Genomic DNA, 25,219 nt, shown 5'->3' with positions numbered 1-25,219 from the left:
TTTTTAAAATTTCTGTTGTTGATTATGGATTAAAAATTAAAACAAAGTTATACTTTCTATATTTTAGTTATACTGTATATAACTTTGAAATCAAATACAAAGTAAAAGTTCATAGTCTAAATCATCTCATAGAAGAAACAGCTTACTTTAAGTTAAAAAAAATTTTGAATATCTATCTTCTGCACAAACAAACTATAATTTTGATATCCTAAAAAGACTTTGAGAGTAGTGATAATTAAAAAAATGACTTTATTAACATTTTTTTGAGTCATCAGCTTTAATTTCTGAAGTATGTTGTCAGTACCACGTTTGTCATAGTCATGTGTATGCAATTCAAGAACAATGCTACCCACTTGTGATATATATCATCTGTAGAAGCCAAATTGTGATACTTACAATGTTATTTATTTCAGCATTCAGTATTAATATAGATGTTTAATGAAAGAAAATTATCTTTTTTCTTTCAGCAGTTACTTATTGAAAGGCTACAAGCATGTTGCATAACTGTCATCAAAAAGCATGAAAGCAACACATTGCATTCTTTGGAACTGCACAACATCTACACACACATATGAATGATGTCAGACATATTGCAGGGTTACAAATGTAAACATGGCAAACAATGGTCAGCTTGCGATTCCAACACTGTTAATATGTCTAGAAGACAAGAACCATCACTTACTGCTAGAACTTCCATTTGCTAAGCAAGAAGGTGAAGTCACAAAACAAAGAAAGAAAAAGAGATCAAGAGTTAGTGACATTTAAACCTCATACAAGGTCAAAGATGTCCCAGTGTTAACAGAACCAATATACCCACTACTGTGCTACAAATTGAACCTAAATCCCTCAAGATGATGGTTGAAGTATTTTTACCTGAATTTTCATTACGCCTGAGTCATTTCATAAAAGCTCCTTCTTTAATTAAAACTGGATTTTAAATGTTTCACATTAAACAATTACAGAGCCAAAACCATTTTTTGGTTTTGTGGTAAGTTTACAATACAATAAAGTTATGAATTGGTTTATGATAAGATCACACTGCTCATTGGAATCCCATCTGCAGTTGGCTGGTTGGTAAAATCTTATATTTTGAATTATCTTAGATTTTACCAAAAACATACTTACATATTTAAATCCAATTTCAGCTTTAATGGTGGCAATGTGATAAAACAATCAATTTAATATTTCTATCTCAGTAATGGATGTAAATCAAGACAATTTTACTGTATGGTTTTAAAAATGCAGAATGAAGTATAGAAAGCTATATTTCATTTTATTGATTTTTAAAAATTAAAATCTGGATTTAATACCTTCTTACTTAAATACCTTCCTATTTAGAAATAAACTAGATACATTCAAGGCTGTCTCTATACTGATTCTTTTGGGACAAAATGAATTGATACAAATCTGATTCACACTACAGCAAAAGCAAGCCACTCACTCAGTTTCTCGAAATTATACTAACTGCTGGAATCCAGCCATTACAACATTTTGAAGGATTAAAATAGAACATTTATTTCCTAATCTTAAGAATCGCAGTCGTATAGTGAGTCACTGACATAATACATTTTTGTAGGCTGCCAATATAACCTGGATGCAATTTTAAGTTCTTTCCTCAATAATTTTTAAGATAAAATTACCCGAAATGGCATAACACGTTTCTTATTTTCCAAGTGTAGGTTTTTACAGCCAATTTTCTCCATGCTTATATAAACGAAAAGATGCAGAAGGTGGCCATTCCAGCCATCTTTTTTGTGCCAGCTGTAAAAGAGATAACTAGTATAATTTCACTGTGCACCTCTTGGTCTGTTGGTTTGTAATGTTGTGGCGTTGTCAAGGAGAATTAGCTCAAATGGTAGAGTGCTCGCTTCACATGCGAGAGATACTGGGATTGATGCCCACATTCTCCACTCTGATTTGGGGGTGGCACGGTAGCACAGTGGTTAGCATTGCTGCTTTGCAGCTTCAGGGACCCGGGTTTGATTCCTGGCTCAGGTCACTGTCTGTGTAGAGTTTGCATATTCTCCCCATGTCTGCGTGGGTATGCTCCAGAGATGCTTCCTCTCACATTCTGAAAGACTTGCTGGCTAGGTGCATTGACCCGAACAGACACCAAACTGTGGCGACTAGGGGAATTTCACAGTAACTTCATTGCAGTGTTAATGTAAGTCATACTTGTGACTAATAAATAAACTACTTTATGACACCTCAAGTGCACATCCAAATATTTTAAAAATGCAAGGAAAATTTCTGCCTCTACCTATCTTTCATGGAGTAAGGTTCCAGACCCCCATTACTAACTGGGTTAAACATTTCCCCCTCATCTCCCATGTTTTTCTTCTACTATTTTAAATGTATGCTATTGATTTTTCTTAAGGGAAATAGGTCCTTCCTATCCATTCAGTCTAAGCCCCTCAATTTCATTCATCTCATTCAGACCTCTCCCCAGGCTCCTCTGGTCCAAAGAGAACACCCTCAGGTTATCCAATTTTTACTCACAGCTAAAAATCTCCATTCCTGAAAACATTCCTGTAAATCTACTTTTTACCCTCTTTAGTGCAATCTTACCTCTCCTGAAATGTGATGACCAGAATTGTGGGCAGTACTCTATGAGGTCTAACTGATACTTATACCATATTTGCATAGCCCTTTGCTCTTGTACTCTATGCTTTGGTCCTAGTCTGCTGCAGAGAGTCCACCTCCAGGCAGCTGAAGTTCTATATATTCCTCCATATTTCCCCAAATCCTCCATTTATTGTGTATTTCCTTGCTTTATTTCCCTTCCTCAACAGCATTAAATCACAATTTTCTGTATTAATTTACGTTTCTCACTATTCTACTCACCAGACTAGTCCATTGATAGCTTCCTACAGTATACAGCTTTTTCCCCTCACTATCGCCTATACTGCCAATTTTCATGCTATCTATAAACTTCTTAATCATGCCCCCTATAATTAAGTCTATGTTATTTTTATATAAAATTAATAGCAAGGGATCCATTACTGATCCTTGTGGCACTCCCTTGGAAGCAGCCTTCCTATCACAGAAACACCCATTTCCCCATACCATTTGCTCTGTGGCATATGTCATTTTGGCTCTAACTCACCACTTTTCTTTGGATTCCACGACATTTTAACTTTCTGACCGAGTCTGCTGTATGGTACTGAGTCAACAGCCTTGCCAAAAAACACACAGATAGCATCAAACACATTATCTTCATTACGTCCTAAACAAATTCAACCTAGTCAGACACAGCCTTCATTCAACAAACCCATGCTGACTGTCCAGATTAAATGACAATTCATATTGCCTCTCAGATATATTTTGAATAATTTTCCTACACTGAGGTTAGACTGACAAGCCTGTAATTATTTGGGCTATCCCTTTCCAGTTTTAAAGAAGAAGATAGGTATAGCTCTCAGGGCAAAGAGGATCAAAAGGATATGGAAGGAAGACGGAATCAGCCTACTGAGTTGGATGATCAACTATGATCAGAATGAATGGCAGGCTGAACAGGCTTACAGGGCTGAATGGCCTACTCCTGCTTCTATTTTCTATGTTTCTTTCTCCTTTTTTTAAACAATGATCCAAAATTAGCAGTCCTTCAGTACCTAAAGCCAAAGAGGTTTGGAACTGATGGTCTTGTCTTTGGCATCCAGTTGGGGTTCTTTAGGTTTGACTGTTTCCATAACTAAGTTACTTAAGACTGCATAAGACCATTATTATTTATTTATAACTAAAGGTACATCTCAGTAACTCTACAGGAGGTCAGACTTCTCTTATCCTCCAGATCCCTCTTACTTTGTCATGTGACATTGCATTATAGTTACATCAGCATCAGATGCTTCTGATGTTAACTACTGACTCTACATCTCCTCCCCAAGTCTTTATCGTAATTATACACATCCTTCCATGTTTCTCTGCATGTTTTACAGGGTTACTATCTGAGGTGCTTTGACAAACCTCCCTAATCTTGTTCTGATTTCATTCTGAGGTCAAGGTCAAGAACTACTCTGCACTCTCAATTCTTTTGAGATGAGTGTTATAGGTGGTTACAGAGCCTAGTCTTGATTCCTGTTTCCACCCAGATCTGAGTAATAAGCTAAAGTTTAGTTTGGCTTTCTGACCAAGGATATTAAGGTGCTTAGGGTTCTCCTGCTACTTCCCTGGTCGTCTAATCTTATAAGACGTTGGTTGTTGAGCAGTTTTTATTATTCTGCCTTCTTTATGTTTCGTATTTACACTCTCTCCCAGGCTGCAGCTGTTTTAAGTCTGTGCCTGAAGTTGAAGTTATGAGCCTGTTTGTGTCTCTATTGCTCCTCATGCTTCTTGTGATCATTTGAGATAATGTTAAATTGTAGTTTCTGTTGCAGAGCTGGGATTTGATTTGTTAGTCACCTTCCCATTAAAAATTCCCGTTTTGTCATGGTGAGGTTCTGTAACTCGCAAGGTTTAAGTTGTTATCTTCATTTTTTTCATCTGTTCTTTGATTGTTAGAACCATCTTTTCAGCTTTTCAATTTGCAGATTTGAGGATTTTCAATTCAAGGATATCTAGGTGAGCCAATTGATTCCTTTGCAAAGTTATAGAATAATTTGTTAGTAAACTGTGATTTATGGCCTGAGACTACAATGTCTGGGATGCTTTGTGTCCCAAAGATTCTCTTCAATGATTGATGATTGCCTCCACCTTGATATTGTGCAATCTGTTCACTTCAAGCCACCTGGAATAGTAATCAGTGATGATGATTTGCCTTTAAATGCAAATTAATCCATTCCAGATGCTCTCATGGCCTCGATGGAAAAGTGGAAAGTGACAGTGGTTTGCTATTATGTTAGTTATTTATTGCACACACAAGGCAATTCAAGATTAGTTTTTCTATAGAATGATGAATGCCTGCCCACTAAATTGGCTGCTGGACTCTTGCTCAACATGTTGCAATCCCCAAGTGACCCTGAAGAATTTTTTGAAGAATCTCAAGTTGAAGTGTTTTAGGGATGACTAGTCTTTAATTAAAAACTGAGAAATCAAAGATTGTGGGATGCTTTCTCTGTACAAAATACAAAGTTGCAAGAAGTATAATTAGGCCATCCTTACTTGCAATATTCCATTATTTGGATGCATCTGTCAACCTGCTTGTTCAATCTCCTGCAGTCTCTTTTTGGTAATGTTGTTTGGTAATAAGTGAAGTATGCATTTCCACTTCCTTGATTAAATTCTAATCTACCATGTGGGTTTCTTCCTCTGGTATTCTTGATAGTGCATCTACTATCATCTAGTACTTCCCTTGAACATACCCAGTCAATGAATCATACCTTATTAGTCTCGGTCTGAAATGCTGAATTCTAAGTGCAATCACTTTTAGGTTAAGAAGAATGACCAAAGGCTTGTGGTCAGTTTCAATTTTAAACTGCAATCCCATCATATAATTTGAGAACTTCTCACACACCCATGTTGCTCCTAAAGCTTCGTTCTGAATTAATGCACACTTTTTCTCAGCGTCTGAGAGCGATCTCTTGAGGTGTAATAAACTGGTCTTCTTTTACTATCTTTTTGAACTTGAAACAATACTGCATCCAGCCAGTAGATGATGCATCTGCTGCTACAATGGTTAGCAGTTCTGGATCCACGTGCATTTGAATTTCAGTTGAAATTAGAGGATTTTTGACTTTGTTAAAAGCATTTTGCAGGTCTACTTCCCAGCATCACTATTGATCTGGTTTCAGCAGCTTTCACAACAGCTTATTAATTTCTGCAAATTTGGCAGAACTTCTTGACTTGGTTGACTATCTCAAGGATTCTGTGTAGAGCTGTAATGTTGAGTTGTGTGAATTTTTTAATCACCTAAGCTTTCTGTGGTTTGGACAATGTGCCCAAGGAATTTTATCATTGACCTTGCAAATTCACATTTCTCATTCAATGTCAAACCTATTTGCTGTAGACTTTGAGGACTACTCTCACTCTGTGGTTCTGTTCTTCCCTCAGAAACATGTATGAGTATGTTGTCAATATTGCATATTACTCATTCAATGCCTTCTAGGTTTGAGACATCATTCTCTGGAATATTTCTTGTGCAGGAGCAATTCCAAATGGTGATCTATCAATGCAATAATGATCTAATAGCATTATGAAAGTGGTCAGCAGTCTGGATTCTTTGTCCTGAGGCAACTGCCAAAAAGCTCTCTTTGCATCTAATTTATTGAAAAGGGTGCTAATTTCTAACTTGCTGGGGGATTTTCATAGTAACTTCATTGCAGTGTTAACGTATGCCTACTTGTGACACTAATAAATAAACTTTAAAATACATTAAAATGTGGCAAGTTTTTCATCCACTCACTGATGCCATCAGGTGGATCTCATAGAAGCCCTACAGTGCAGAAGGCCATTCGACCCATTGAGTCTGCACCAATACAATTCCACTCAGGCCCTATCCCCGTAACCCCATGCATTCACCCTAGCTAATCCCCATGACAAAGGACAATTTAGCATGGCCAATCCATCTAACCCACACATCTTTGGACTGTGGGAAGAAACCACAGCACCCAGGGGATATCCATGTAGTCAAGGGGAGAATGTGCAAACTCCACACAGACAGTGACCCGAGCCGGAAATCAAACCTGGATCCTTGGCAACGTGAGGTAGTAGTGCTAACCGCTGTGCCACCATGCCACCCCATCTCATGTTCCACTGATTTGTTTACAGTCAATTCCACACAAATTCTAAGTGAGCCATTAGGCTTTGGGATTGTGACCATTCCAGAACATCACTTTATTGGTATGGTTACTGAAGAGATAACCCCAATATGATCTATGGAGATCCATCAAAAATGCCAACAGACAGTTCCAGACTTAGCTAAAGTCGCAGACTAGCCACATGGACTCCCACCGACTATGGAAAAGTCTGCAAGACATAACAGGCTACAAGATGAAGGCATGTAGAATCTTCAGCACCAATACACCCCTTCCCAATTAATTCAACGCTTTTTATGCCCATTTTGAGCAAGAGGTCAGCGAGAGCATGCCTTCAGCTCTAGAAACTGTGGCCAAACCGGTATCCAAGGTCAACATCACAGACAGATCTGCCTTCTCAAAAGTCAACCCATGGAAAGGTGATTGGCCCAGATGGAGTACCCGGATGAGCGCTCAGATTCTACATGGATCAGCTGGTGGGGGTATTCTCCAACATCCTTAACTTCTCTTTACATCAATCTGAAATCTCTATCTGCTTCAAGAAGATGACCATCATCTCTATGCCTTAATGACTGTCACCTGGTGGTTCTGACATCCATTATAAAGTGCTTTGAAAGGTTAGTCATGCCACTAATCAATTCCAGCCTTCCAGATTGCCTGGATCCATTACAGTTTGCCTATTGCCACAACAGGTCTACAATAGACACTCTTACCCAAGCCCTACATTCAACTCCAGAGCACCAGGATAACGAAAGTTGCTTATGTCAGACATCTATTTATTGACTCCAGCTCAGCCTTCAACACCATTATTCCCACAAAACCCATCTCCAAACTCCAAGGCCTGGGGTTTGGCTCCTCCTCTGTGACTGGATCCTAGACTTCCTAACTCACAGACTGTCATCAGTAAGGATAGGCAACATCATCTCCTCCAAGGTCATCCTCAATACTGGTACCCCACAAGGCTGTGTCCTCAGCCCCTTACTATATTCATTATACACCTATGACTGTGTGTCCAAATTCCCCTCCAACTCTATTTTCAAGTTTGCTGATGACACCACCATAATGGGATTTCAAACAAAGATGAGACAAAGTACAGGAAAGAGATAGAGAATCTGGTAAACTGGTGCAACGACAATAATCTCCCTCTCAATGTTAGCAAATGGAAGGAGTTGGTCATTGACTTCAGGAAGCATAGCACAGGACATGCCCCTGATTACATCATCAGGGCTAAAGTGGAAATGGACAAGAGCTTCATATTTTTAAGTGTCTAGGTCACAACAACCTGTCCTGGTCCCTCCACTTCAACGCTATAGTTAGGAAAGTTCACCAATGCCTCTACTTTCTCAGGAGGCTAAGGAAATTTGGCACATCAATAGTTAAGAAAGCCCACCAACAACGCTACTTTCTCAGAAGACTAAAGAAATTTGACATGCATGCTATGTCTCTCACCAACTTTTACAGATGCACCATACAAAGCATTTTTTATGGTTGTATCACAGCTTGGTATGGCTCCTGCTCTGTCCAAAACTGCAAGAAACCACAAAGGATTGAGAACAAAACCCAGTCTATCATGCAAATCAGCCTTCCATCCCTGGACTCTGTTTATGCTTCCTGCTGCCTTGGAAAAGCAGCCAGCAAAACCAAGGACAGCATGCACCCTGGACATACTCCTTCCACCTTCTACTACTGAGAGAAAAATACAGAAGTCTGAGGTCACGTACCAACCAACTCAAGTTCAGCTTCTTTCCTGCTGCCATCAGACTTTTGAATGGACCTACTTCACACTAAGTTGATCTTTCTCTACATCTTAGTTATGACTGTAACACTACATTCTGCACCCTTTCCTTCTCTACAAATGGTATGCTTTGTCTGTATGGCGCACAAAAAACAATACTTTTCACTGTATACTAATACATGTGACAATAATAACTCAAATGCACAGACCTATCTCTCTGCAGTGGAGTATTTTTTCTATTCTGCCAGAGGATTGGGAAAGTTTTAAAGACTAACAACAGATGACCAAAGAAAAATAAAGAGGGGAAAGACCAAAGTGAATATAGACCCTTTAGCAAATGAGACTGGGGAACTAATAATAGGGAACCAGGAAATGGCAGAGAAGTTAAACAAATACTTTGTGTCAGTCTTCACGGTAGAAGAACCACAGAATCCTTAGTAGAGAAGGCGGCAATTTGGCCCATCGTATCTGCACTGACTCTCCATCAGTCCATCTGACACAGGCCCATCCTCCACCCTATCCCTACACATTTACCCTGCAAATCCTCCTACCCTATACATCTTGGGACACTAAGGGACAATTTAGCATGGCCACCTAACAGCATATCTTTGAACACGAATAACATTCCAAAAATACTAAATAATGAAGGGGCAGAATGGGAGAGGAAACAATTGGATAATACTGTACATATTATCACTGGAGAAAATATACTGGGGAAACTAATGGGGTCATAGGCCAAGTCCCTTGGACCTGATGGGTTGCATCCAGGATATTAAAGGAAGTGGCTACAGAGATACTGGATGCAATGGTAGTAATCTTCCAAGAATCCTTAAATTCTGGAAATGTACCAAGAGATTGGAAAACTGCCAATGTAACACAGGGAGAATGTGCAGATTCTATACAGACAGTGATCCAAGCCAGGACTTGAACCTGGGTCCCTGGCGCTATGAGAAAGCAGTACTAACCACTGTGCCACAGGCCTGAACTCATTGGAGTTTAGAAGAATGAGAAGTGACCTTATTTGAGACAAAAAGGATTCTCAGGGGGCATAATCTCAGTGTAAGAGTTGCTCATTTAAGACAGAGATGAGGAGGAATTTCTTCTTTCAGATTGTAGTTAATCTGTGGAATTCTTTACCACAGAGAGTTGTAGAGGCTGGGTCTTTCAGTATGTTCGAGGCTGAGACAGACAGATTTTTAATCAATAAGGGATTCAAGGGTAATGGAGATAATGTGGGAAAGTGGAGTTGAGGATTATATTAGATCAGCCATGATCTCATTGAAAGGCGCAGCACACTTGATGGGCCAAACAGCCTAAGTCTAATGGTCTCATATATCAAAGGAAACTTACACAGCTGAAAGATGAATTCTGAATATTTTAAGAACATAAGAAATAGGAGCAGGAGTAGGCCATCTGGCCCTTCGAGCCTGCCCCGCCATTCAATAAGATCATGGCTGATCTGTCGTGGCTCAGTTCCACTTTCCCGCCCTCTCCCCATAACCCTTAATCCCCTCTCTTATCAAAAACCCATCAACCCGCTTCTTAAAAATATTTAGCGAGGCAGCCTCCACCACTTCAACGGGCAGAGAATTCCAGAGATTCACCACCCTTTGAGTGAAGAAGTTCCTCCTCAACTCCGTTCTGAACCGCCCCCCCTTTATCTTGAGGCTGTGCCCCCTAGTCCTACTGTCTTTTTTGAGCGGGAAGAGTCTTTCCACCTCTATCCTATCCATCCCATTCATCATCTTATACGTCTCAATGAGATCTCCCCTCATTCTTCTAAACTCTAACGAGTACAAGCCTAGTTTATTCAGCCTCTCCTCATAGCTCAACCCCCTCAACTCCGGTATCAGCCTAGTAAACCTCCTCTGCACTCCCTCCAAGGCCAAAATATCCTTGCGCAGTGTAAACATACAGTCAAATCATCTAAAAATGAACACACTTAGATAAACCTGATTAAATTATGAATTACAACAATTTCTAATTGAAAATATACTTAACTACAACTTTGTGAAATACAAGTACACTTTTAAATAGTTCCCTCATTTGACATGAAATGCTTTACTAATCATTTATAAAAAGAGACTTTTCACTACATCTTGCTAGTTTTTGCACAGCTTTATTGAAACCTTGCAAACTCAAATGCTGGTTAAACAGCAAGGGCAGAGGTAGCCCCAAATTAAAAGTGGCTTAGATATTGGATTACAAATAATCAGCTTAGACAAGAGTATAAAATTCTAAACCGGTTCTAGATTTCAGTCCAATGTATGTACTAGGTGAAATATCAATGAACTTTGAGGTGGTATCTCACAAGAGACCTGTAGCAAAGTAAAGAATGTAGAAGCATAGATAGAAAACCGGTTTACGGACAGAACCAAAGAGTTAGGATCAATGGATTTAGAAATGGAAAAAGCTTAAAAGTGGCACAGCTCATAGGTCAGTGCTAGGTCCACTTTTCCTCTTGGTATTAATAGATGATTTAAGCTTGCATACAAGACACAATTTGAAGATTGTTGACAAGAAAGGAAAATATGGGCATGTTATAAGAATACCAGTAAAGTAGCAGATGCAATTTAATGTGGATAAGCAATGGGTGTATATGATCAATGACAGGACACTGTATAGCATGGATAAATGGAGAGATCTAGAAATTACAGTTACAATTCCCTGAAAATGTCAAGGCAGCCATGAAAAAGACTGAAAAAATTCTGGATATTAAAAGTTAAGTAATAATATGGTTATATAGAATAACGATTTAGCCACAAAGAGTACTGTTCAGTTTTGAGTACTTCACTGTAGAAAGGTAATTAAAATCCATGAAAGCATACAGTAGAGATTTATTAGGATGGTGCCAGGGATGGGAAACCATAATTGTGAGGATAAACTTTCACTGGAGCAGAAAAAGAGAAGAGAAGATTTTGAAGAAGTTTTTAAAATTATGAAGACAAAGTGTGAATAAAGAAAAATTACTTCCTTTATTTGCACTCAATGACTAAAGGGCATTATTTCCAAAATTACTAAAATAAGCAAGAGAGATGGGAGAAATTTCTTGTTGCAGATGCAATATTTTGCCAAAGGAAGTGGTTCAATACTCCTATTAAAGGAAAATTGGATGAGAAGGTGGCACGAAATGACAGGAAAAATATAAAATACTAAGATTAGTTTTGATTTGCCTTAACACAGAGTTGGTAAGGATATGACAAGCTGAATGGCTTTTCTGTTCTGCAAATTTCCGTTTCTCTGCTGTAAATGCCAATGTTGAAAATGATGGTAATTAAGTATCAACACAAAACTTCTACACTCACTTACTTATTTAATTCAGAACTTTTCAGAGGAGATATATCTCAGAAGGCATATAAAACATATATAACTACCAAATGGACCGTTAAGATTTTCAAAATGTACTGTCAAAGATGCTGCTGGAAGAAATGATGGTATTTACACATAGCATATTGATTGGATTATGTTGAAGTTTGATTTTTAGCACCTACAGGAGAACCCTAAGGTGTTCTACAAATATGTGAAGAATAAAAGGATGAGATGTGAAGGAATATGACCTATAAAATGTGAAGGTGGGAAAGTTTGTACAGAACCGGTAGAAATAGCAGAGGTGCTTAATGAATACTTTACCTCGGTATTCATGGTGGAAAAAGATCTGGGTGGTTGTACTGCAGGCTTGCGGCGGACTGAAAAGATTGAGTATGTGGACATTAAAAAACAGGATGTGCTGGAAATTTTGAATAGAATCAAGGTAGATAAGTCGCCGGGACCGGATGGGATGTACCCCAGATTACTGTGGGAGGCGAGGGAAGAGATTGCAGAGCCTCTGACGATGATCTTTGGATCGTCAATGGAGATGGGAGAGGTTCCACGGGATTGCAGGATTGCGGATGTGGTTCCTATATTCAAGAAAGGGACTAGGGATAGCCCAGGAAATTACTGACTGGTGAGTCCGACCTCAGTGGTTGGTAAGCTGATGGAGAAGATCCTGAGGGACAGGATTTATGAACATGTAGAGAAGTTTAGTATGCTCAAAAGTAGTCAGCATGGCTTTGTCAAAGGCAGATCGTGCCTTATGAGCCTGGTTAAGTTCTTTGAAAATGTGACTAAACACATAGACAAAGGAAGAGCAGTAGATGTGGTTTATATGGACTTCAGCAAGGCGTTCGTTAAGGTCCCCCATGCAAGACTTCAAGAGAATGTAAGAGGGCATGGTATCCAAGGGGCTGTTGCCTTGTGGATCCAGAACTGGCTTGCCGCAGAAGGCAGAGAGTGGTTGTAAATGAGTCTTTTACTGCATGGAGGTCGGTCACCAGTGGAGTGCCCCAGGGATCTGTTCTGGGACCCTTGCTGTTTGTAATTTTCATAAATGACCTGGATGAGGAAGTGGAGGGATGGGTTAGTAAGTTTGCTGACGACACGAAGGTTGGTGGTGTTGTGGACAGTCTAGAGGGATGTCAGAAGTTGCAGCGTGACATAGGTAGGATGCAAGGCTGGGTGGAGAAGTGGCAGATGGGTTCAACCCGGATAAATGTGTAGTGGTCCATTTTGACAGGTTAAATGGGATGAAGGAGTCTAATATCAAGGGTAAGACTCTTAGCAGTGTACAGGATCAGAAGGACCTTGGGGTCTTAAATCAGCCTTGCAGTTAGAGGACGTCATTAAGAAGGCATATGGTGTACTGGCCTTCATCAATTGAGGGATTGCGTTTAGGAGTCGGGAGATAATGCTGCAGCTTCATAAGACCCTGGTCAGACCCCACTTGGAGTACTGTGCTCAGTTCTGGTCACCTCATCACAGGAGGAACGTGGAAGCTATTGAAAGGGTGCAGAGGAGATTTACAAGAATGTTGCCTGGATTGGGTGGCATGCCTTATGAGGATAGGTTGAGGGAGCTCGGTCTTTTCTCCTTGGAGAGATGAAAGATGAGCAGTGGCCTGATAGAGGTGTATAAGATGTTGAGAGGTATAGATCGGGTGGATTCTCAGGGGCTTTTTGCCAAGGCTGAAATGGTTGCTATGAAAGGACACAGGTTTAAAGTGCTGGGGAATAGGTTCAGAGGAGATGTCAGGGGTAAGTTTTTCACTCAGAGGGTGGTGGGTGAGTGGAATCAGCTGCTGTCGATAGTGGTGGAGGCAAATTCGATAGGGTCTTTTAAGAGACTCCTGGATGAGTACATGGGACTTAATAGGACTGAAGGCTATAGGTAAGCCGAGTAGGTAGGGATATAATCGGCGCAACTTGTGGGCCAAAGGCCTGTTTGTGCTGCAGTTTTTCTACGTTCCATGTTCAATGTTCTATCTTTTCCCAAAGGTAGGGGAGTCTAAAACTAGAAGGCATAGATTTAAGGTGAGAGGGGACAGATACAAAAGGTCCAGAGGGACAATTTTTTCACACAGAAGATGGTGAGTGTCTGAAATGAACTGCCAGTAGTAGTAGTAGAGATGGGGACAATTTTGTCTTTTAAAAAGCATTTAGATAATTACATGGGTAAGATGGGTATGGAGGGACATGGGCCAAACATGAGCAATCAGGACTAGCTTAGGGTGGCATGGACCAGTTGGGCCAAAGGGCCTGTTTCCATGCTGTAAATCTCTATGACTCCACAGCATCTGAATCTTACAGTATATGAGCACACAGTTCAATTTTCAAACTTGGTTAATAGATTTTCCATGGTCAAGAAATAGAGTATTTTAAATACAGGGATTCTTTAAATGGCTAATTAACATTTAAAATTTGTCACAGCAATGCCTCACAAAAGGTTGCTGCATAAGGTTAGGGTGCATGGAGTTGGGGGTAAGGTGTTAGCGTGGATAGAGGATTGGCTGTCTAATAGGAAGCAGAGAGTTGGAATCAATTGGTGTTATTCTGGTTCAAAGTTGGTGACCAGTGGAGTGCCGCAGGGATCTATGCTGGGGCCTCAACTGTTTACCATTTACATAGATGATCTGGAGGAGGGGGCTGAGTGTAAGGTAACGAAATTTGCTGATGACACGAAGATGAGTGGAAAAGCAAACTGCGTGGAGGGTGTGGAAAGTCTGCAGAGAGATCTGGATAGGCTGAGCGAGCGGGTGAGGACCTGGCAGATGGAGTATAATGTTGGCAAGTGTGAGGTTATCCACTTTGGTAGAAATAATAGTAGGAGGGATTATTATTTAAAAGGCGAAAAGCTGCAGCATGCTACGGTGCAGAGGGACCTGGGGGTCCTTGTGCACGAATCGCTAAAACCCAGTCTGCAGGTGCAGCAGGTGATCAAGAAGGCGAATGGAATGTTGACCTTTATAGCGAGGGGGATAGAATATAAAAGCAGGGAGGTCTTGCTGCAACTGTACAGGGTACTGGTGAGGCCGCAGCTGGAGTACTGTGTACAGTTTTGGTTGCCGCACTTGCGGAAGGATATATTGGTCTTGGAGGGAGCGCAGAGAAGGTTCACTAGGCTGATACCGGAATGAGGGGGTTAGCCTATGAAGAGACTGAATAGACTGGGTCTGTACTCGTTAGAGTTTAGAAGGCTGAGGGGGGATCTTATAGAGACATATAAGATAATGAAGGGGATAGATAGGGTAGAGGTAGAGAGATTCTTCCCGCTTAGAAAGGGTAGCAGGACTAGAGGGCACAGCCTCAAGATAAGGTGGGGACAGTTTAGATCAGAGTTGAGGAGGAACTTCTTCACTCAAAGGGTGGTGAATCTCTGGAATTCTCTGCCCGTTGAAGTGGTGGAGGCTACTTCGCTGAATATATTTAAGTCACGGGTAGATAGGTTTCTGATAGACAGGGGAATTAAGTGTTATGGAGAGAAAGCAGGAAAGTGGAACTGATCCACTTCAGATTAGCCATGATCTTAATGAACGGCGGGGCAGGCTCAAAGGGCTAGATGCCTTACTCCTGCTCCTATTTCTTATGTTCTTATGAAAAAAAAAGAGTGGCTGAGTCTTTAATGAATTGCTGTGAATCAACCTGGTTGCCCATACATGACTACCCCATTGGCTCTGCGAAAGCCTGTTATTTCCATCAATTTATGTCGAGTAGCTGACAGCTCTTCAACTTCAGAATGTCAACCGGCACATTTTAGCAAGGATAGACATTGCATTCCACCCCCAGAATACATGCTCCCATTCAGCTGCATTCACAAGAGCCTGACCCCAGCACTGTAATCAGAATGTTTTGAGGCCGTTCCTGCAGAAACCATCTTCAAAATCTTCCCAAGAAGGCCATTGCAAAAACTTCAGACAGGGTATGTTTTGAATGCATGTGGGGAATGTCAAATAGTAGAAATGAAGTTCACCTGATACGAGAAACGTTACACTCAAAATATTCAAAATATCAGGACACATTTTGTAAATAGCACCAAAATATCTTTGAATTTCAGGTAAATCATATCTATTTGTATGGATCGATTCTGAATTCATGCGCCAGATAGGCATGCCAATGCAGGCACACACCATGATTTATTGTTCATGAAAATTCATGTCCTCTGTGTGAATGTCACTAGCCACTGAAAGTGTGGAATCAGTAACAGATAGCACTGTTTACATCTTAGTGTTGAGCTGGTCACTTCTTCACTTATAATATTACAGAACGATAGAAAGTGAAACAGAGCAATTGAATTAATATTTTACTAATTATTTGGCTGACAGACTAAACAGACAAGTTAGAACATTCGCTGGATGAAACTACCAACTGACCATTGATTTTTGCTTATCTCTGTAACATAATGACCGGTAGTTCAAATGGAATGACTTTTGTTTGATCAACATGACTACAAAACTATGTTTACCCACACATATGAACATGGAACAAACTACATGGACATCAAACAATTTGAAAACAGGAAACCACAAAAACCGTAAAAATATGGTTTAATTCAAAATGGTGTAGAGTAGTATTCACAAATAAATAATGAAACCACTTGCAGGGATTCAAACCTCACTTTTATTTACGTGGTTTTCTAAGGGTTGGTCAAGATTTATTTTCCTGCGCTCTTCATCATTAATAATGAAAACGATCAAGGCTTTTGAATTATTAGAAAAAGTCTGCTGCAATTAGCCGCATTTGTAAAAATTATGTTCAATAGGAATAATCTTTTGGCATTACCATAAAATTGCGGAGATGGAAAATTATGTTCTAAAATTATGGATATTAATGCTCCTTCTTCCAATTTCTCCTGAGGTTTGTTCTGTATCCTAGTATACAAGGGAAGTAGAAAAATGGATAAGGTGGGTGAGGCAGAACATTGGGGAGCGAATAGAGAAATTAGGTCACTCACCTGTGCATCTCTATTTGTTGTTTGGAGACCATCCCCTGTGCCAAAAGTTCTTTTACAGTTTTCCAACCACTGCAATAAAAAATGTTCAGTCATATTAGTAAATAAACAACTTAACAGGCATAAAAATTATGATATCCTCATATATGCAGTTATTCATTTCATAAATCAAGGATGACCATCCCCAGTGTCCAAAACCAGAACACTATTTAAATAGCAGGTCCATCAACTTCAATCATAGCAGGTTCATCAACTCCAATCACCTGCAAAGTTACAGCACTTACCTGTTGTCTAATAATGGCAGAGTTTAACACCTGAATGTAAAAGACAAGGCTAAAGCATCTTCAGCCATAAGTGCCAAGTGAGTCATCTTGGTCTAAGATCCTCAACAACTCAGATGCCAGATTTCAGCCAATTCAATTCACTCTGTGTTATTATGAAGAAACAGCTGAGCCCACTGAATACAGCAGAGACTATGGGTCCCAACAAAATACTGATTTTTGTTTGTTCCATAACTAGCTATGTCTTTAACTAAACTGTTATGGTACAGCTACATGGCCAAGTAGAAAATTGCCCAAGTAAGTTCCTCCCACTAAAAACAGGACAAATCTATCCAGCCAGCAATGCTATCAAATGGCCCTGACTTACCAAAAACCTGCTCGACAATGCTCAGTTCGGATTATGTTGGGGCCATTCAAATCTACACATTATTACAGCCTGTGTTCAAACGTGGACAGAAGAACTGAATTCCAGGGGTGAGGTCAAAGTCACTGCCCGTAACAGCAAGGCTGTATCTGACCAAGTGTGACATCAAGCAGCCCTAGCAAAACTGAAGTCACCAGGAATCCAGGAGGAGAGGGGATACACCTTTGCACAAGCTGAAGTCATACCTAGCTCAAAGGATGATGGTGGTGGTTATTGAAGGATAATCATCTCAGCCTCAGTACACCAGTGCAGGAGTGCCTTGGGGCAGTGAACCAGGCTCAACTATCTTCAGTTGTTTCATCAATGACCCTCCATCATAAGATTAGAAGTGGGGATGTTTGCTGATGATTGTACAGTTGCAACTCTTTTGATAAGAAGCAGTCAATGCTCGCATGCAACAGGACCTGGGCAATACTCTTATATTGGTATGTGGCAAATAATACACCCACCACACAAGGGACAGGGTAAAAACTACTTATAACAAAGAGAGAAAGTTATATCTCTCTTGACATTCAACAGCATTACCGTTGCTGAATTTTCCACCATCAACATGCTGGTGGAGGTTACCATTAATGAAAAACTTATCAACCACATAAATTATCCAAAGCTTTTCTGCCATTTACACAACACAAGTCAGAAATGTGAAATACTCTCCACTTACCTGCATGAATGCCACTGAATCTCTTTCTAGCAGTCCAATGGTCAAGATGTATTCTGTTTATTCCACTAAACAAGCTCAGTTTTTTTAAATTCAATTGAATGGACTGCTTTGCACTGCATGATGTTCAACTTCTTATGTTGTTGAAGCTGCATTCATGCAGATAAGTAGAGAGTATTTCACCTATTTCAAGCTGATGTCAAAAGGAAGGAAAAATATTCAGATTCCCATCCCGGCTAACCTTTTACTTTGGGTACCATTTTCTTTCTCCTCAGTCTACTTCCTTGTCATGCTGTCATAGAAACAGGTGTAGGCTTGACAAGTGTGAGGTGATGCATTTTGGCAAAAGGGATAGGGTGAAGCAATTTAGACTTAATGGTGCAATTCTAAAGAGTATGCAGGATCACTGACCTGGGGATGCACGTGTATAGATCAGTAAAGGCAGCAGGACAGAGTGGTTAGCAAAGGATATGGAGCTTCACAAATAGATGGGTTGAATACAAAAATAAGGAAGTTACACTGGACCCTTACAACACTCTAGTTGGCCACAGCTGGAGCACTGTGCCCAGGAAGAATGTCAGCATTCTCGAGAGAGTGCACAGGAAATTTCCCAGTATGGTTCCAGGGATGGTAGATTTTAGCTACAGAGTTAGGCTGGAGAAGGTGGGGTTGTTCTCCTTGGAGGAAATGAGATTGAGGGGGTATTTGATGTGAATGATTATGACAGGTTTGGATAAAGTAGACAAGGAAAAACTGTTTCTGTAAGCTCATTGTACAAGGAACAGGGGATACAGATTTAAGGCCATAGAAATGATACAGCACAGAAGGGGCTATTTGGCCAATTTTGTCCACATTGATCCAGAGATACTCAAGTGCCCTTTCTAATCCAATATTCCTGCACACAGCCCATAACCCAGCAGCTTACAGCACTTAAGCTGCTGATTCAGGTACTTTTTAAAAGAGGGTTTTGGGTCACTGCCTCCACCAGCAACTCAAGCAGCGAATTCCAAACACCCACCAAACTCTGCATAAAGAAGTTTTTTCTCATGTCCCCTCAAACCCTTCTGCCACTTAGCTTGAATCTATGACCCCCTGGTTTTTTAACTCTCTGCCAAGGGAAACACGTTCCTCCTGTCTCCTCTATCTATATCGTTCACAATTTTGTATACCTCAATCATGTCACACGTCAGTCTTCTTTGCTCTAAGGAAACCAACCAGAACCTCTCTAATCCATCCTCTTAGCCACAATTCTCCAGCACTGGCAACACTCCAGTAAATATTTTCTGCATTCTTTCCAGAGAAATTACGTCCTTCCAGTAATGTAGTGACCAGAACTGCCCACAATACTCCAGTTGTGGCCTTATCAATGTCTTAAACAGAGGAGGTGTTTATTTCACAAGAGGGGCTTTGACAAAGGGTCGTCTGGACTTGAAACGTTAGCTCTTTTCTCTCTGAACAGATTTTCCAGCATTTTCTTTTTTGCTTTCAGATTCCAGCATCCGCAGTAATTTGCTTTTATCCAGTGTCTTATACAGTTCATCATTATATTCCTAGTTTTCTATTCTATACCTCTGCCAATGAATGAGAGCATTCCAGATGCCTTTTTAGAACCTTATAAAAAACTTTACTGCTATCTTTAGGGACTATGCACTTGCACACCACGATCTCTCACTTCATCTACCCATCTCAGCATAATACCACTAATTGTGTATTCCCTTTTACTCCGTAACTCAATGGCCCAAAGGGTCTTTTCTGCGCTGTATCACTGAACGCATTACCTCACACTTTTCAGAGTTGAACTCCATCTGCCACTTTCCTGATCATTCCACCAATCCATCTATATCATTTTGGAGCTTACAGGCAACCTCTGCACTATCCACTACATGGCCAATTTTTGTGTCATCTGCAAATTTTCCAATCGTGTCCCTCACATTCCATGTCCAAATTATTAATATATAAAACAAAGAGCAGGGGTCCCAACACCGAGCCTTGAGGAACACCACTTGAAACAGTTTTCCATTCGCAAGGGCAGATCTCAACCACTACCCTTTGTTTCCTGTTACTAAGCCAGCTTTGCATCCAATTCATCACAATACCTTGCCCAATGGGCTTTTGCTTTTTGTGGGACCTTGTCAGATGCCATACTAAAAAGCATGCAGACAACATCCACTGCACTACCCTCACTGATCCTCCATATTACTTCCTCAAAGAATTCAATCAAATTTGTAATGCATGATCTTTCCTTAACAAAACCATGCTAACTATCCCTGACTAGTTTATGCCTTTCTAAGACACATTTTATCTGATTTTTCAGGATTAATTCTAACAATTTGCCCACCAGTGATGTAAGAATAACTAGCCTATAATTGTTTGGCCTCAGACAAGAGATGCAGGAAGAACGTGAAGGAGAACTTTTTGTTAATGCAGATTGGTGCTGACCTGAAATACTCTGTCCATGGGGTTGGTGGAAGCAGAGCTGATCAGTGTTTTCAAAAAGAACTTGAATGGGGGACTTGAAGGGAATAAACTTACAGATCTTTGGGAAACAAGTAGAGCAATGGCACCAAATAAATTGTTTCAAGAGTGCTAGCACAGACCTAATAGACTAAATCGTCTCCTTCTATGAATTAAATGACTGGGACGTTAGGCCATTCAGACACTTAAGTCTTGTCCACCATCGAATTAGATCAGGGCTGATCTGTACCCCAACTTCATTTTTCACCATTAATTTATGTTCCTTGGTAGCCTTGAGACTAATAAAAACTATTTATTTCAGTTATGAAATCTCAACTGATCCAGGATCCACAGTCCTCTGGAGCAGTGAACTCCTGATCACCATTACCATGAAAAACTACTTCCTGACTTTATTTCCTAGCTTTAATTTTAGGATTTATGTCCCCTTATTCTGGATTCCACCCCCCAGAGGATACTTTTTTTTAATATCCACTCAATCAAACCCTTTTATCACTTTGGTTTAAAGTGTCCAAGTTCCCTTGGGATTGACAGATCTGGAGACTTACTCTCCATTTATGTTTCTAAATTGCTCATTTAAATCATGAATATCTTTACCACTAACCTAACCATCCTTCAAACTTTCAGAATCCAAAATTGCTCCAACAGTCTCAAATTCCTTATTTCTAGGTTGTGAGCAAATCTTGCTACAGGAAGTCCATCTGTGAACAATGACTCATTAAACTATAATCCACCTGGGCAGGTACAAATTTAAAAGGGCTGATATATTTTTAAAATACAAGTCCATAGAGCACTTAGAGATTTCTTGTTAACAATTATGGTCATTTTGTCCACTAGAAAACAATATTGTATATATAAGCACCACCACAGCAACAAAAACCATCGTAAATCTAGTGGCAAACAAGGAAGCCAATTCTTCATTTAATCAATATAAAAGGTATACCAGAATCTGTAAAGTATATTTGATGGCATGTGCTAAAATTGATGGAATACTCCAGAGATTGCAGATATCCATTTCAATTAGTGAATGGATTCCAAGTTCCATTTGTAAATCTTATTACGCTTCCAATGTGACCTGATTTAATTATATTTATGAGACAGAGTTCACAACAGGGCATGCTTGTGAAATGAAACAGGTCCTTTTAACCCATCACCTACTAGTCATATATTTAAATAAAGGTTATAAAGGTTATATAATCTTTATAAATGTTATAAAGCTTAAGTATGCTAAATGTGTGCGTATTAGGGGCAGCAGTGGTCGTGGTGGATGGAGTGAATTTTGAAGATGCTGTACAGGATGCTAATCAAATCGGTTGCTTTGTCCTGGACTGTGGCGAGTTTCTTGAATGTTGTTGAAGCTGCACTCTGCAACTGGGGAGTGATGCATCATACTCCTGACTTGCACCTGGTAGATGGTGGACAGGTTTTGGAGAGTCAGGTGATGAGATAGTTGCCACAGAAATCCCAGCCTCTGACCTGTTCTTGTAGCTGCATATTTATGTGACTGTCCTGTTCAGTTTTTGGTAATGGTAACGTCAGGAAATTAATAATGGAGGATCCAGCGATGCTATTGAATGTCAAAGGGAGATAGTTTGGCGGAGATAATAGACATTGCCTGGCGTATGTGTAACATGAATCTAACTTGCCAATTTTCAGCCCTGGCATACATATACGTATCAGGAAAAAATTACTAAAATTAGCTTTAAAAATTCATGTCCAGAATCACCATTCTAAATCTCTGACTTTTGAAAGAGCCAGCAACCAAATGTGAAAAATTGTATCAACAATGGAATCCTTCGAACGTGCACGCTCTTTGCACATTTCTCAATTATGCAATCGCTGTATAATGAAAATCCAACAAAAGCCCAAACTTTGCACAGATTTTTTACTGTGAACACGTCAATTATAAAGTCAATGAAAACAAAGAAGAGGCTCTCAAGAATACCTTATTCACCAATCCCGGTTAAAATAGAAGAGACTGTGCTTGCAGCAGGTTTCCCATTTTTCCTCTGCGGCAAGGGATGATGGGGCGAGGAGTTTGAAAGTCTCCCCAGTGCACTGGGGACAAAGAACGCGAATGCAGCGAAATTGAATAACGCGTTAAGATGGAAGTCTTTAATGGTAAACAAATTTATTTTTCCCATTGGCGTTTACTGAAGAGTCAATAAGATTGTTCCAGAGGTTGCTTATCTACCAAACGCTCCCATTTTAAAAGTTGCAAACTTAAATACAGCATTTAGAAGATGGATTAAAATTCAAATCAAGTCGCAAAAGGAAAATGATTTATTGATTGAAGGTGAAAAGCATAACATCTATCACTAAAAGGGGTGGCACAGGATGAGCCTTGAAATTACAGATGATTGAGCCTAACATCTGCTGTATGTAATGTATTCAAAGGCATTCTGTAAGACAGAATCATGAAATACTGAGGTAATGTGGTATGGAAGAGGATTAACATAAATTTACAGAAGGAATTCTTGTCTAATACATTTACTGGAATTTCTTGACAAATAAGGTTGACAACAGAAATTCTGTGAATAAGTTGCGGCTTTCAATACCATGCCACACAAGCAATTACTCCAGAATGTAGAAAAGCAAAAAATATGAGGCAAGCTTCTGAGGATTCAGGCAAAAAAAAAGAGTAGTTATAAATAAAACTGCACTCAGATGGCAAAGGTTTCAAATGAATCAGTGCTAAGGAATTGCTTTTTGTATATAAATTAAGAGCCAGGACATAAATGTGTGTGCGTGTGGTGTGGATTCCAACTATTAGGTAGAACAAGTACAAAAAGATCAGGTTGGTTTGAAAGGTAGTCTGATTGAAAAGCAGCATATAATGTAGACAAATGCAAGGTAATAAGATTTGGGAAGAAAGTTAATAGCATGAATATCAACTAAGTAGCTCATAACTAGACACAATAAAGGACAGACTGGTCTGGGGCACTGGTAGATCTGAAATCAACAGGGCAGTCAGCAGCAGCAGAGCGCTTGTTGGATCATGGAATGTAAAGCCAAAGAAATAGAGCATAAATTTCAAAAGCTGACAAGAGTCTCAAGTACACAGTAACAACCTCAGCTGGAACGCTACGTGCAATTCTTTTCAATGCACTGAAAAGGATATTCAGGCAGTGGAAGAGATGCAGAAAAGGGCAATTAAGCTTCCAGTATAAGAAGCTGGGAAGCCTAACATTGTTTACACAGGACGGTCTTTAAAAGAATAGATAAATGAATTTCCCACAGCTTGGAAAGAGGAAATGCATTGTCCGAGGGACCAATGTTCTGATTTGTTCAGTATTCCTCTTGCATACGTTAGAATGCTAAGATCATTTCAGTTGTAGATCTTCCAGTCCTGAAACCACACTGCAATTCAGGGCAACTATGCTCAGCCAGGATTTGAAGTCTCACAAAGGGGAAAACAGGCAAATACCTTTCCCACAGTGGAATAGAAATGCCCCGAAACTTGTAGTAGTCACTGCAGTCATCCTTATGCTTGTACAAGGTCAGAATCTTTGCATCATGCACAGATGGGAAGTCCCCCTCTCTTCAGCACAGATGTACGTGCAGATATCACAAGAATGCCAGCTTCCCATGCCTGATGAATTCAGTCTGTATATGGAACTTTGACCAGGGCAAGTAAGTCAATAACTTTGATAAGCTCCTCAACATCCAGCTCTGTCATGACAGACAGGCTTTCTATGGTGTCATGTTTCCTTTGTGACTATGTTCTCCCTAGAGTGCATCACAAGGTAGTGTTCCAACCATCTTCCAACAATTTATTGTTGTTGATGATCTCACTATTTGTTGGAGCTGTTTTCTTTGCTAATGGACCTATTGCTTCATTGGTCCCTCCATATTTGCCTCTAGCATTTTGTATCAAAGGACATCTGGGTATTCTGGCAAAGTTGTAACGAGTGATCATTGGTGTACCACCAGCAGTCTGTTGGACTTTACTTCAAGCAGCTGTTAGTACATTCAGACTCTTCTCACTTGGACTTCTCTTGTAATTAATGACAATGGATTGGTTGGCTTCGATGACAGGTATTATTACAGAATCAGTCAGCAATTTTCTGCTCAGGTTTTCCATAAACAGTGTGGTTCTGTAGATGGGGAAAGGAGACAAAGCAGACCACTATCTTTGCCTTCATCAATTTCACCATAACATTCGACATTTGAGCAGGAGATGATTCAAGCTTCTGCAGAAAACTGGCTATCCACTGAGGCTGCTCAATGAAATCATCTCTTTCCATGACAACATAAGGTCAGCAATGACAAGGTAACATCAGAACTCTGAGATTCGCAGTGGAGCCAAACAGGGTTATATTCTGGCATTGATACTTTCTGACACATTCGTCACTTTGTTGCTGTCATGTGCCTCTAAATAATCTACAAAGAATGTCCACTTACATATCAGAACTGATGGAAAGCCATTCAGCCTTGCTTGTCTTAGGTTCAAGACAAAAGGTGCGCCAAGTCCTGAGAGTTGCTTTAGATTGATGATGCTGCATCCATACTTAGGAACACATTCAGCGGCAAATGAATAGACTGTCTCAGTGGCAATCTGTCATTTGATGCTGAAACCAACGTGCACATTGCAAAAACTGTAGCTATTATATCCATGCTGAGAAAGAAAGTATGGAACAGTGAACAGACCATGAACACTAAAATGAAAAATCTACCAAACCTGCATAGTCAGTGCAA

The 25,219-nt window shown here is 40.0% G+C and overlaps 1 protein-coding gene across 11 annotated transcripts in view; it reads right to left on the bottom strand.

Moving 5' to 3' along the window:
* The window catches only part of fryl (furry homolog, like), a 474,495-nt gene that overhangs the window by 25,620 nt on the left and 423,656 nt on the right, over positions 1–25,219 (bottom strand). For 7 of the 11 annotated variants that reach the window (XM_080187850.1, XM_080187842.1, XM_080187801.1 and 4 more), the window contains 2 exons: positions 16,690–16,758; positions 683–700 (listed from right to left, as the gene is read on the bottom strand). In XM_080187850.1, coding sequence (XP_080043976.1) covers positions 683–700; positions 16,690–16,758 — 87 coding nt within the window. Of the gene's footprint in view, positions 1–682; positions 701–16,526; positions 16,607–16,689; positions 16,759–25,219 lie in introns of those variants that run through there. The other 4 variants (XM_080187816.1, XM_080187887.1, XM_080187880.1 and 1 more) reach the window with 2 other exon arrangements.

This window comes from Carcharhinus amblyrhynchos, chromosome 1 (genome assembly GCF_965287045.1).
Source record: "Carcharhinus amblyrhynchos chromosome 1, sCarAmb.v2.hapA, whole genome shotgun sequence".
NCBI lineage: Eukaryota > Metazoa > Chordata > Chondrichthyes > Carcharhiniformes > Carcharhinidae > Carcharhinus > Carcharhinus amblyrhynchos.
The sequence above is the reverse complement of the archived record's forward strand: the minus strand, read 5'-3'. Positions and strand labels throughout refer to the sequence as shown.